This window comes from Periophthalmus magnuspinnatus, chromosome 16 (genome assembly GCF_009829125.3).
Source record: "Periophthalmus magnuspinnatus isolate fPerMag1 chromosome 16, fPerMag1.2.pri, whole genome shotgun sequence".
Taxonomy (NCBI): Eukaryota; Metazoa; Chordata; class Actinopteri; order Gobiiformes; family Gobiidae; genus Periophthalmus; species Periophthalmus magnuspinnatus.
In genome coordinates this window covers 20,537,640-20,551,953 of record NC_047141.1, presented here as the reverse complement: position 1 = coordinate 20,551,953, position 14,314 = coordinate 20,537,640, and the positions used below count along the sequence as shown (strand labels likewise).

The following is a 14,314-nucleotide window of genomic DNA, read 5'->3' as shown; positions in this document are numbered from 1 at the left end:
GAAGGGAATCATGCAAACTAAAAAGGTGGTTACTTTAAATATGTTTTTGTTTCTGGTCTCTCAGTCATGCTTTTGCTCCTTGTTAATGGTTTTGCTGAGGGTCTTTGAAATTGCCTCCTGTCATTGAGTCCATCTATCTTTTGAACTGTGTCATAAGAGTTAAATGAGTTTTGTCGCTGTATTGCTCCTTCTCTCATGGTGTCACTTTGAGTCATCCAAGCCATTCTTGAAGGTGGTTTCACCTGCTGAGGGGCTTTTGGCTCTAGTACAAGGGTTTTTCCTATTGCAGGAGTCTGAGAGAACAACTTCGACTCTTTTGGTTGTGTTAAAATGTTTGTGGTTGGGGGCTGTGTTTGTGTTTGGGGCCAGAGGATGTGATGTCGCAAGGGCTGATTTTGTGTCTTGATCCCATTATGCATCACTTTAGATTGTAACCCATATGTTGCCCCCCAAGCACCATTTACGGCAGATTGAACACACTGCTTTACCCCCCTTTCTTGTGACATGAAAGCTGGCATGACCTTTGAATTATCAATTTGATTTGACTTGGGTTGGGAAGTGCTGCGTTCTCCCCTGAGTTTGTTGATGCCTGCTGCAATGCCAGGAGGTGTAACACTGGCCTTGTTTTGTCTCTGAGTGCAAAAATCTCCACATTTAAAACTATATAGACCTTTATTTAAGTCCTGGATGCTGGAACCAATAGCTTTGTCCTGTCTGTGAGCATGCAGGGTTGAGCTTGGATGGGTTGTTCCTGTCATTCTAGGATTAAGGCTATTTTGTGTGCATGGAGCAAGATAATTTTGTAATTTGGATTTCGTTTCAGTGTGCTGTCTATGCAAAACATTCCCTTTGTTTATAGAGTGATCTTGTACGGGGCTCCCCCCTAGTGTTGGGTTTGTGAACTTGTGCATACACATATGCTGCATCACTGCTTGCCTCAGAGGTCTTGAATATTGAGATGAGAGAACGTTAGTTTGTGTCCTTTCCTTTTTGTGACTGTTTAAACCATCTTCAATCCAGTCCCTGATGTGACCCATGTCCAAGTGGTTTGATCTGACTTTACCCTTTGTCTGTTCTTTATTTGTGTATAAATCTGTTTTAAAAGGAGGTAAGAGAGACACATTGGTGAATCCAGTCACAGGTGTTGAACAAGAGGAGAGTCTTTCAAACTCCTCAAGAAAATGTGTGACAGCGCTGCCTTTGACGAGGAATGCCAGACTCCGATGGACCATCCAGGAGAGACAGGAGAAGCTATAATAGTGTTATACATAAATTAGTGCAAATTAGAAACCAAAAATGAAATGAAATGTTTTTATACCTAAAGGAGCCTGCCAGAGCCTCTTTTGAGTCAGTGATGAGAAAAGTTTCTGATACTTGACCACTCAGCTTCCTACCCATCTTGGCATAGTATGTTTGTCCCTCAACGCTGTGTACTGAGAATTTCTAGAATGATAAAAACAAGAATATAATGAAATGATTTTGGTATAAAGTTGTTATAAACTATATACTTAACACATTTACTTTTACATGTATCAAAATCTGGTTTACAGTTTTTTTTCTGAGCGCTGCATATTTGAAAACCTACCCATGCAAACATAGCAGTAACATGCTGAAATGTAAAGAATGAATCATAAATTCCCCTTCGTGTGGGCAGTGGCTAACACGAGCGGAAAGCTTTAAATGAACACATATTACATACAAGTGCCCTTTGGATTAATTTATGCACCTACTTAACTAGAGAACATGAAGTGACTTACAGGAAAGTCCTTGCCCTGGAGTTTGAGCTCCTGCCACATGTCTCTGAAAATGCTCAGGTTTAAATGGTCCAAAATGAGATGGATTGAGACAAATCTCTTCTTACTTGCCTCAAGCAAGTCACACAGCAGCTCCACATCACTGAAGTGGTCTGTCACTATAGCCAGCAACTAAACAAGAAGAACAACTAATACATTCCATGGCAGTCAAAAATTATTCAACTATTGGAAGTCTCTTTAATTAAATTGCCCTTTAGGCTGCCAATGATCTATTACTTTCAATATTACAACAAGCACAGGCAGGAGGCATGTTCAGAGCACACATGAAGGCACAGAAACATGAAGTACCTTTTCGGCTTTTCTGATGAACTCTCTGACCACGTCTTTCAGCCCAGCAGCTCTGTTCTCAGTGTACAAATAGACTTTCACATTGGATTCATTGGACTGAGAACTATCATTAACATCTGTGAAAGAAGCAAGCAATGCACATCAGCCAAATATACAATCTATTAAAATCAGAGTGGTGTGGATATGAAAAACACTCCAATCATTTAATTCACATGTGAATCATATTAATTATTAATCATTTACATAATAGGTAACATTTATGCACATTTTTTGACATCTAGGAATTAGATAATGTCAACAAGTTAAACTAAACCAACTGGACCAACACAAGCCCTGATGAAGATACCTGGCTGGTAGTGAAACGTTGACTTCAAAAACTAAGTAAGTCCAGTTGGTTTAGTTTAATATGTTAATAATATAATAGGCAAAACGAATTAATAATAGAAAATAGAAAATAAATATTACTAATAAAGACAGAAGAGGTGTTAATTCAAAAGTTCAGTACAGTTCAGTAAGTACCTTGGCTGGAGTTTAAACAAGCTTGAGTCGAGTCACTGTCTCTGGACACTGTGGGACACTGTGGTATAGGTGGATGAGAGCTGCACAAACTCTCAGACCCAGTGTCACTGCCATCACAGGCATCTGGCACAGCTGTTAAAACACATTTTAAAAGGTTTCATATAATAAATAAATTCTGTTGAAATACATACCATCCATACTATCCGTGTTACTGTTGTCTCCATTTTCCAAAAAGTATATCTTCTCCTGCTCTGACAGGAAGTCCACCTCTCCCTCTGTTTGTAGGACCTCTTGGTATTTCCCCAGTCCCCCGGAGAGTAGAGAGTCCACTGCCAGGCGGGTGCTTTCATTGTGGCTCAGGTCTAATGGTGGTCTGCTCGTCACAAAATCTGACCTAGGCAAAGATGGTATCTTCAAGTCCTGTACCCTTCTCCAGACCTTACCCTGAAGTTTCACTCTTCTGTACCAGAGTGGAGAGACACTATTTGCATCCATGTGAAATTTTTGGAGCAAATATCATCTTCAGTAATTTGACCAGTCAAATAGGCCAACCCTTGCTATGAACCAGTCACCTTTGAGACTCCACGTTACTGCATGGAGAATAACAATGTTTCTCTCAGGAAAAGAGAGGGGAAACTGAAGACACGCCCCTGCTTGAAGCAACGCATGACGAGAGACAGACAAGCCCTGAAGCTAATAATGGTGAGAAGTCATGCTGTTTAAACTGAGCAGTACATTTATCTAAAACATTGTAAAAATATTTTGTGGTTGTAAAACTAACTATATAATCATCCCTGGACGGCATTGTTTTGCTGCTTTGTACAGAAGTACTTGACCTTTCCCCAACCTCTTCAGTTATTCAGAGGCCAGCACATGTTAGAGGGAGGAGGTCTGAAAATAAATGAGTGACAGGTATGAAGATGTCAGCATAGTTGATGTCAAACTCACACCTGGTGCTTATAGGGCCGAAACTCCCATAGGCAATTCTCAAGTCATATTACCAAAGTAACAAAAAAATCTATATATTTAATCAAATGTGTTTACGTCGAGGCACCTTTTCTTAATTATAGTATATCTTTGAATTATTTTGTCTTACACACATTAGATCAAATTACAATAACCAAAGAAACTCACATTTGCCATTAAACGTTTTATCAAAAAAACCAAAAAAACAATTCATGTGAATCCATCATTTTAAAACAATTGTATAAACAATATAAAATTGAAACTACATTCTATAAAACATTGATTGATTGAAAGTCCTGTTTACTATGACAGTGGTAAATGCTGTAACAGACCTTTCTAGTTTACCAAACAAACAAACAAACAATAATCACACATGAGTCATTGGGAGACAGGGGAGGACAGTGCGTGGACAGAATGAGAAGACATAGAACTTCCTTCTTTTGCTCGAGCTGCCAGTTTCTGCCTCAATTCACGGATTTCCTTCAGCAGCTCTCTCTCTCCGTCTTCCAGCTGGGCCCGACCCCGATCCAGAGAGACTTGACAGGAAGAGGAAATGACCAAAATACATTAGATCACTCAGCTGAGCAGCAATACAATATGTAGGCACTGTGAGGCTATGGATTGTGCTATACAAAATTTAAAAATTTGTATACTTACAGTTGGTGGAGGTACTCTCTGTGGGGGAGCTGCTGTTTAGACACACCATCGTTGTCCCTTGTTGCCGGGGCATAACTGCAGTTCTGTGTTGCTGGGTCATACAAGCACTACTGGTACTTGGCAGGTTGACCTCCGTAGTACCATCTGAAGTGTGAGGGAGTCCATTAGAGGAAGGAGATGATCTTTGTTGTAGGCCACCTGCCAAAATGAATCATTTAAAATTTTCTACTGCCTTCACTGTTTTACAGGCTGTGCATATGAAATTATGTGCATAAGTCATCCTTCTTAACTCCAATGTTTGGTAATAAAGATACAGAAAATGTGTGAATTAAGATACAGCATAACTCATCAATGGAATACATTAATACCTGTTTTTCCTGGAGAAATGCGTTTATGCTGCTGTGAGAACTGGACTCGGGCATTCATGACTTCTTCCCACTACAGTACAAGTATAACAGTTAAAAGGTTGAAGTATTCTTTTAATATTTCTTCTCAAGCATTAGTTTTCACACCGTCTTTCCTGCGGCCTCTCTCACAGTGTCGGTCAGCCTGCTCTCCTCTGCCTCTGTTTGCCAGTAAACCTCAGTCAGTCTCTCCCTGTTTCTGTCCTGCTCAGCCTCGACCCGCTCCAAATGCACCACCATCTCGCGCTCCCAGCCCAAATCCAAATGCTGCTGCAATGCCTCTGTCAGGGAGGACTCATGATCCTGTACATAAAAAATTATTAAATGTATTTTAGCCACACACTTAACATGGTAATTGTAATATTGTTTGATATGGAAAATGTCCTGTTTGCCTTCAGCACAGTGCATGTAGAGAAAAGGCAAATGTATTATATTGTTTACCTGTATATTTTTGTTTGGTTTGTGGAGTTGCTGTCCCAAGCTCTCATTCTCTCGTTCTGCTTTTCTCAATCTCATCTCCACCTCATCTGCAACTCTTCTCTCAGTTTCCTCCTGATCTTTCAACAAGTCCTACACGAAATACAACCAATTTCTGTTGCATGTTATGTTACAAAATGAAATGGTAAATGTATAACTTTCAGTGTCCTCAATAGAACCATAGGCAAGATGGCAGATTAACCTAAGACAAATCTGTGGTCAATTTACAATGTGCATAAATTAACCAACAGCAATGTCCACCCATCCATTTTTGTGGCATGGTCACAGAGGCAGCAGTTTGAGCGAATAGTAATAGTTACTACCATCAAATATAATTACTGATATGTGAAATGGAAATTCAGTTGAGAGAAAACAATGATTTAACACCTCTTCAAGTCGGTTTCTTTGAGCCTCAAGCTCCATCTGTTTCACTTCCAGATCCTGAATGGCTACTGCCGTTTCTTGATCCCGTAGATCCATCTGTAAAAGTTTATCATAGAACTGAACATTCAGTAGCTGGGGTTCACATGACATCATAACATTCAAAACTGCCTATAGTTAAATTAAAGTGCCCATGCACATGAAACAAAACTGTCTCAAAGTTCAATGTTTTCACTGTCTGCAGAAATTGGTGAATCTTTTCTTTATTGCCTTATTTTAACTATCAAGGGGGCTGCATTATTCAAACAGATGATAGATCTGTTGATAGACAATATATTTTTCCAAAACAAAAATAATGACACATTTATGGACCCATTCTTTAACAAATAATAATCTGGTTCAACATTTCTATTTGTTTTTGTTTTTTTAAAACCTTGCCTCTCCCAAAGAGGTAAAAGTACCTCTTCCTTCATCTGACAAATGTCAAATGTCAGGTGTGCAACCTTTATGATATGTCTAAAAATTAAAAACATAAATGGATCAATGTGTGGACCTTTCTACTGATCTCTTGGTCCAATTTCTCTATTTGAGATGCCTTCACTTCCTGTTGATGTTTGAGAAATCGTCTTCTGGAAGCATCAAGCAGCTGCAGCTCTTTCACCTTCAGCTCCCTCTTCATGGCCACCAACCTGCACACACCACAACCTCCCCCAATCAGTTCTCAGCATCATCTGTTTTAATTATAAGTCAAATCATCTGGTTTACTTTTCTCTCTGTCGAGTTAACTTTTCCTCTTCTTGTGCAAGGATGTTTCTGCGCTCTTCTTCAGCTTTTTGCAGTAGCTCCTATGTTTATTTAAAGAGATATAGAGGTACATTAAAATATTTTTAACATTTATATATATTTTTACATACAATTCTTTAGCAACCTGTTGTGCATAGTAGGTCTCCTGTTCAGCTTGTCGACGAATAAATTCTGCATGCATTGTGGACAACTCCTGCCTAAAATGACAAAACATTAAATTTATCGTACAAATATATTGGACTGATTTATTAGATTTTAACTGATCCTTATTTTGCACCTTTCACGTAAATATTCCATCTCCTGCAGCCGTATTTTCTCCCTTTCACTACTCTGGTATTCCACTATGAATTCAGGGTATTGATTAAAAATTGGGTACTGTCCTTTTGTGAGAGGGGTGAAGTCAGAAAGCAGTGTCTTTGGATGAATGTCCGCAGGGGTGTTGCTCATCAAACGATATGTTTCCTTTATCATGGCTCCCAAGTCCAGGTTGTTACGATGGTGAAAGAAATACTGAAATAAAAGTTTACGCTAGACAGTAGATTTTATAAAAACTCCTTGCTGTGATAAAAGTTATTGATTGAGCATGTTACCTCAAAGTCTTGTTTTTGAGAGCACAGCAAAAGAGGCTCACGACTGCATGTGATATAAGCCACACAGGTCATAAGCAGGAATGATGGGTGATTGGTGAAAATGTTGTCAAAAAGTCGAAGCCACTCATCTCGAGTTAAGACCTCAGAGAACAGGGTCTCAAGCAAGGGCCAAACATACATCTGTTAAAACAATGGATACACTAAATGTAGGATTTTAATTTGAAAAGGCAGTCTATATTTTATATTTTTAGTATTTAGTGATATATCAGTTCACCATTATTTTACATTTTGTTCACTGTGCATGGTATGGATCTAAAATGAGTTAACAGATAAGTCCAAAAACTTGTCTGTCCCCTAACTCTATCTCACTCCAAACATCCATAACACAGGGACATGGAGCATGGGCCTGTGCCTCGTCATAGCTGCGCAGTAAAGCAGTGCATTTTCATTTACGTTCTTATTTGTAAAAGACTGTCAACTCAACATTGTTGAACCATTTTTCATTTTATTTGATCATAGTCATTATTTACCATTATTATTCATGCACTACACCGCTGAAGTAAGTTCCTAATTTGTGAATTTTGTTAACTGACAATGGCATTCCTCCATCCACCAGGACTGTAAAGAAAACAATTACTATTTTGGCTGTTACCTGTGAAGTGATGCCACAGTCCACCAAATGCTGCAGGAGTTCTTTGTCATGATGGGCCAAAACATTTTCTACCATGCTCAAGATATTTAGAGGAGGATTGGGGAAATATTCAAACCAGTGCTGGCACCAGTTCACTACAGGAAGAAAAGAACAAATGTTAATGTTGTATTGCAAGTCACTCGACTATAGTAGTTGTGTGGAAACATACCCATGACTGTTGCAACCACCTCGAAGCAGAGCAAAGGATTGTTCTGAAACAGCTTAACAAAAGGAAAGGCCACAAGAGGGAGATACTCCACCTCTCCAAAGATGGCTGCCCAGTGAGCCAAGGCAGACAAAACTCTGAGTAGAAGAAGGAAAGCAGAGATTAGATTATTGTAATCGCACTTCATCAGCTAGTTCTAACCTTTCCAGTCCCCTCTGTAGCTTCTGGCTTTTGATGGGATATTTCTCATGCAGAGAGAGGTATGCGGTGTGGAGACCTTTGTCAGTTAAGCTGCCGTATGCTGCATAGTTTTCTGGCAGAAATAGCAAAGAGCGCCACACAAACATTCTATAAAAAAACAAGCACATCATCATAACTATCCCAACAGAACAGACATGAAACTAACAACTTTAAGACCATCTTCACCTATATTTAGCAGGATATTCTCCGAATGCCTTTAACAGGGCCACCAATCGCTTCCTGTTTAAACCCGCAGGCAATTCATTCTACAGGAGATGCAACATTTTACTTAAGGTCTTGTACAATATTATTTCTCAAAGGATGACAGGCGAGATTTATACCTCTTTATCATCACACGCACCAGAAGGTCTTAAGGTCTTTGCTTGTGTCCGTCTACCTGAAGATGGAGCTGCTTTATGCACTGCACCTGACTTGACTTTAACCTTTGGGACAACCTGATTAATTTCCTTGTCTTTAATCACTACAACCTGAGAATTAGGAGGCTGTAAAATATGAATAAAATATGATTTGACAAGTAGAATCCATAAATCCTCTAAATATATTACACCTGAGTGGTACCTGGTTTAATTCTTCTGTCAGACTCTGAAAACTATAGATGTTGATGCCACCATTATCCATGACAGCAACAATGTTTCTACCATTGGGACAAACATCCACTGCAGTTAGGCCACTGTCGAGCGAACCAAATTGAAACAGAAGTTTGCATGTGTGGATGTTGATGAAACGCATCACACCATCCTGGCTGAGCACACCAAGAGTCTAGAAAAAGATAAATTTGTCAATTGTGAGTTATTTAAAGAATTAAAATTGTGCATTTGAATATTATAAATACTATATAAATTCTAAGTTGTCACCTGGTTAGCTCCATTGTCAAAAGTGTCAGGTACGAACAAAAGCTGTCTGATTGTTCGGACTTGTGAAGGCATTTGAATCACTTTGATAAGCTGTTTAATTTCCAAACACCAAAGATGCAGCAGGTTGGAGCGCCCCGCTGAAACAAGGTTCTTACCATCTCTGCCATTAACATTGAACAGGGGTCAAGTGTTGTGAAGAATCTTATTTTGGGATCTACAATGCACTCTATTTGTCAGTTAGAAGCCCTACCGGGTAACAGCAAAAGCCTTGTATGAGATTCGAGGTCCACAGTCTGGAACAGGCAATTGGTATTTGCAGAATAAAGTATCACTTTCCCAAGCAAAGATGGAGTCATCACTGAAACAGCTGAGTATTGTGTTACTATGTGGAAGGAAAAATACCTGTAGACAAGGCGAGAACTTTTACTCCAAATGCATAAGAATGCACTCTATCTCATGTAACATAATGGAACAGACAGTTTTACCTTACTCAAATAATTACATAATATACAGTACTGGATTTGTGCATCTTTACCCTCTGTATGCCAACAGACTGTTGAACATTGAGCTTCCTTTTTCTCTGGAAGGTGTCCAGATCCCAAAGCTGGGCAGTGTCTAAGGAGGTGGTGATTGCATATCTGCCTGAACTGTGAACAGAAATGGACGAAACTGCTCCATCGTGGCCACGCATCCAACTAACAAGCTGTTTTGTGTCTGTCCATAGAAAACAGAAGCCATTGCAAACTTGAAAGGTGTCAATGTTGATAATTTTAACAAATATAAATCTTCAGAATTTTGTTAAGACACATTATGGTCATCCCACCTTTATCAAAACATTTGACTGTGTAGTCTGCTAAAGCTACAAGGAACTCTGATGTTCGACGAAGTGTAAATGCTAGAGCTGTGCAGGCCTGTCCAGTCTTTTGCACCAGTCGAAATCTGCTCCAACAACAACAAAAATATATAAGAATGGACATATTCAGCAGTAGTTCACAAAACTATGCTCCGTAGACAGCTGTCTACAGTCATGCATATTTGTGTTGTAGGGTGGTCTGTTCACCCACACATTCAAAGTCACCTGTTTCTCCCAATGTCAAACACATAGATATTTCCATGGTGATCTCCAGCGATAAAGGACTCTCCTGTCGTGTCAAAGGCAACATGGAGGAAGCGCACAGTCTTGCCCTGCTGTGCAGTGCGCACCACTGTCACCATGGGCCTGACACAGATAGCACACGAGAGTAACACACTGCATGTCGCCTTTTATTAATGAATGTATATTATTTAATGTTTACTATTTTTAATGAATGCAATCACAAACTATAATATTACTGAAAGACAAAATATAAAACGGTGAAAATATTTAATTCTAGAATATTCAAGTGGATAAAGGTAGAGGACATCAACAAGTGTTTGGTGAAATAACAAGACAACTCATACAAATTAAACTGATAAAACCACCCAGGTCTCTTTGCGCCTAATATATAATAAATGTATTAAATAAATAAATAAAATAATACAAGTAATATAACAAAAAAAACAAAACAAAAAACGTATAAATTACCCTTTTGTCGAAGTTGGTTTTCTATGCCAGATTTTCCCATCTTCTTTGTTCCCGATGTCCGTCACTTGCATTGTAAAAATGTGTGTCAATGACCTTTCTTATATTAGACGATTCTGGCTTTTTGGTATCCACAATATAGTAGTAAAGCTAAAATGCTAACAGAGCTAACCAGTAATCTCTGCAAGCGGAACAAACAGCGCGAATTTTGAAAAGAGCCAATGTTTTAAATCGTGTCTTGCCAACAGTTTGAGGTTAAAAACTAACTACTCCCAGAGAAAACTAAGAGACAGAGACAGTTTGCTAACGAGGCTATCCAAATGCAATTTTGTATCATTATGTCGAAACGCATACATTTTGGTAGCATATCTTTGCAAAAAGGTAAATACACAAAGGAATTATGGGAGGTGTAGTTCTAATGGTTGCCAGATAAGAACGACTTTTTCAGCAGACATGGATTTTCTTTTTTATATGGCATGTTATCGCCTTCTGTTGAAAACGACAAACTATTATGCTACCACCTAATAATTTACATAAGCCTTTCGTTTTAGTCAAATTGTTATTGAAACCCTTGTCCGACTCTTTACAAAACTTCTGAGGCTACTTCCGTTATTTATTTTTTCATAATAAACAGAATGATTGGCTCAATCAACTCAAATACATGTGTGTGCCAATAATGCCGATATTAAGATGTATTATATGACAAACAATAGACTTTGTACATAAAATCTTCGTCGATGAACGTTGGACCCACAGGGCTGGATCATTAAAGGCATAAAAGAGCATTTAATTTTGAAAGACACACAGGATCCACCTTTATGTTTTCGGTAACTGACGGTGACATATTGAGCTAGCCGATTAGCCACGTCATGTAAACTAGCCAAGAAGCAATTTTGATTAGCTGACAAACATCGTCTTTGAGGGTTTACGATCGACTTTATTTAAAATAGTTAGTGCTTTGTGGATATATATTTGGCCGTGATTGTATGGAAAGATGTCAGATATCGGGGACTGGTTCAGAAGCATCCCTTTAATCACTCGAACATGGTTTGCAGGATCCATAATCGTTCCCTTTATTGGAAAGCTAGGATTAATTAATCCTATGAACCTCGTGCTGGCACCGCAATTGTTTTTCAATAGATTTCACGTAAGTTTTCGATCTTTTTCTATTCGAAGAAAAGTAGTTTCTATATTTTGAGTGTAGGTAATGCACTCCATGTTAATGCGGTTAGCAGGTGGCTAACGAGTACCTAAAAGGCCTTAGCTTAATAAGAAACCAATGAGAGAACGCGACGTATCCGCGAACTTCCGGATGCTGTCAAATGCATATCACGTCACAAATTTATAAATCTTTATTTAGTATTTTTTTGGTCTGTTCGTCTACTGCTGTCTTATGTCCTCGTGTAATAGTCTGGAAAATAATGATAAATTATTTTATTGCCAGTGATAATTAAGCCTGCCAAATCTGTTCTTTTTTAACCTCACTACTTCTAAAATGCAATATGTTACGATTGAATAATACGATACCCATTGTTTACAAGGGCGTTTTTTCTGTTGCAGCTATGGAGGCCTATAACATCAACCCTGTACTTTCCAATCTACCCAAACACAGGGTTTCTTTACTTGGTCAATCTGTATTTCCTCTACCACTACTCCTCAAGGCTGGAGACAGGTGAGAACTCCGCAACAATCAGTGTGTCAATATCTGTGTGCATATTTGTAACTTTAGTTTAGAGGCATTTTTTGTTGATTTGACAATAAATGTGAGCCTTGTGCTTTCTAGTGATGCTTCACATGTCCTGAATTCAGAGCTTGATAGTTTCCTTTTGTCACATTACTGACAAAAACTGAGTTAACAAAAAAAAAGTTTAGAACATTACAGAATTTAAATAAGTTAAAACAGTCATTTTGATATGAATGGCATTTCTCTCTCTCCAGGGGCGTTTGATGGCAGACCTGCAGACTATGTTTTCATGCTCACCTTCAACTGGCTCTGCATTGTTGTATCCTTAACCATTTTATTCAGCTAGATACCTTTATAGTTTTTATCCACAGCAACACTTCTATTAGCAGTTCTGTCTTACTGCTTATTTAGTCATTGTACCATCTTTTTCCATCCACAGCTTATTCTCCCATCTTTTGCGCTCCACTCCCACTGCAGCACTGTGCCATGTCAGAGTGGCTCTGTGCCAGTGGCCCGTGTCAGTCTACCCCTGCAGAGGAGAGAAACATAATCTAGGTCATATGCGGCAAAGAGGGCCCTACCCATCTCTTTATTTTTGTCTGTAGAATAGGGTTTATGTGATCGCAGCAATTACAGTTGGTGTATTGTTGGTTTTATCTAAGGCAAAACATTTAACAAATTTTGTGGATGGTTTAAGTTCACATCAGGTAAACAAGGGGCAATGGGTTCATATAATGTTTGTGTTGGAAAATGAGGCACTAGGTGGCAGCTCCGAGTCAAGTTTCTGTTATTGTACTGTCCTTGACTCTAAACTATAGATAGTTGGACTGCTCATGGACATGCAGGTGAGACAGTGTTCACAAATTAAAATGTTAATGAGCTCAATAGTAGTAACACTTGAATAAAATTACATTTGTTGTTTCAGCTGCTGATGATCCCTCTTATTATGTCTGTGCTGTATGTATGGGCTCAGTTTAACAAGGACACCATTGTATCATTCTGGTTTGGAACGAGATTTAAGGTAAATTTCCATTAGACTGCTACCCTCTAATCACACAAATGAAAAAATTCCTTTTGTGGTTTTCTTGTTGTAGGCACACTATCTACCATGGGTTATACTGGGTTTCAATTTCATCATTGGTGGCTCGTAAGTAATGTTAGTTATCAGTGTTAATTTTAAACCAGTTGGTGAAATACATGTATCTTTTTACTTGCAGTTTTCTGAATGAGCTGATTGGAAACCTAGTGGGCCACCTCTACTTTTTCCTTATGTTCAAATACCCCATAGACCTCGGTGGACGTGCTTTCCTCTCTACGCCAGAGTTTTTGTAAGTCCTCCTTTAACTGGTTACAAAAGATGAATGATGTTCTTTACATTACAGCCTGATGCTTTGCTAGTTTTTAAGATGCTATATGAAACGTTTTCAGACTGTGTGACTCTGTTTTAAACCTCCTTGTTGTGTTCTCTCTGCAGGTATAGAATTTTCCCGAACAGGAGGGGAGGGGTGTCGGGCTTTGGAGTACCTCCCCCCAGAAGAGCAGCTCCTCAGGAACAGGCTGGGTTTGGGGCAGGGCGACACAACTGGGGCCAAGGATTTCGTCTGGGGGGTGAATGAGTTTTACACCATTGCAAATATTTTAACTTTAAATGACTGTGCAGTTTGTAATTTTGGTGAAAATGTATGCCTCTTCACAAGAAAAAATCATTTGATGAGAAGACATTTCTTAAGGTAATGCAAAGCAAAGCTCTTGGCTAAATTTGCTGAGCAAAGCGAGCTTTGCTTTTGCTACTACTGTGGGTATGCAGCAGAGAACAAGAAGAAAATACAGTTATGGATTTATATATTTGGATGTACAAACTCACCTCACTTTTTCTTAATCCTGTCCATCATTGACCTTTTTTACCCCGGTTGCTGCAGAGACCAATAACAGCTATGTTCTACGATTTAGATCTTGTCTCTTGGTTTCTAAGATGCCATATCAGATTACATTGTAATTTCTAGTGTACTGAGAAGGTACACTCTGCCAATTCTGAATACAACCATTTAGAGCTTCGTTTGGAGGTCTGTAGATTGTGTTAATTGTTTGAGCTGCTGTGGCACAGACTCCAACTTTGTCTTAATCAAAATTCTGTAAGGATTAAATTTTGTTTTTGTAAATGTAACAGTTTATTGAAAGAACATCTAGTCCCTGTGTT

At 38.8% G+C, this 14,314-nt stretch overlaps 3 protein-coding genes across 3 annotated transcripts; 1 reads left to right on the top strand and 2 right to left on the bottom strand.

Annotated features, from left to right (window-relative positions):
- Positions 1-29: 29 nt before the first annotated feature.
- Positions 30-3,224, bottom strand: LOC129456963 (uncharacterized). Its single transcript, XM_055228083.1, has 6 exons — positions 2,813-3,224; positions 2,622-2,753; positions 2,103-2,218; positions 1,758-1,925; positions 1,319-1,443; positions 30-1,251 (listed from the first exon to the last, which is right to left on the bottom strand). Exons 1-6 carry the CDS (start codon positions 3,114-3,116, stop codon positions 30-32), a joined length of 2,067 nt encoding a protein of 688 aa, XP_055084058.1. The 5' UTR covers positions 3,117-3,224.
- Positions 3,225-3,758: 534 nt separating this feature from the next.
- On the bottom strand, positions 3,759-10,824 carry tbc1d31 (TBC1 domain family, member 31). The gene is made up of 23 exons (XM_033980689.2): positions 10,437-10,824; positions 9,951-10,091; positions 9,696-9,811; positions 9,408-9,586; positions 9,123-9,274; positions 8,873-9,032; positions 8,577-8,777; positions 8,339-8,500; positions 8,184-8,263; positions 7,959-8,105; positions 7,761-7,894; positions 7,553-7,686; positions 6,901-7,080; positions 6,588-6,820; positions 6,435-6,507; positions 6,272-6,351; positions 6,060-6,195; positions 5,513-5,605; positions 5,090-5,218; positions 4,757-4,951; positions 4,613-4,682; positions 4,245-4,442; positions 3,759-4,123 (listed from the first exon to the last, which is right to left on the bottom strand). The coding sequence occupies exons 1-23, from the start codon at positions 10,505-10,507 to the stop codon at positions 3,966-3,968; spliced, it is 3,222 nt and encodes a 1,073-aa protein (XP_033836580.1). The 5' UTR covers positions 10,508-10,824; the 3' UTR covers positions 3,759-3,965.
- Positions 10,825-11,264: 440 nt separating this feature from the next.
- On the top strand, positions 11,265-14,290 carry derl1 (derlin 1). Its single transcript, XM_033980388.2, has 8 exons — positions 11,265-11,580; positions 11,994-12,105; positions 12,372-12,436; positions 12,936-12,962; positions 13,043-13,138; positions 13,212-13,264; positions 13,335-13,445; positions 13,592-14,290. Exons 1-8 carry the CDS (start codon positions 11,428-11,430, stop codon positions 13,731-13,733), a joined length of 759 nt encoding a protein of 252 aa, XP_033836279.1. The 5' UTR covers positions 11,265-11,427; the 3' UTR covers positions 13,734-14,290.
- The last annotated feature ends 24 nt before the right edge of the window (positions 14,291-14,314 follow it).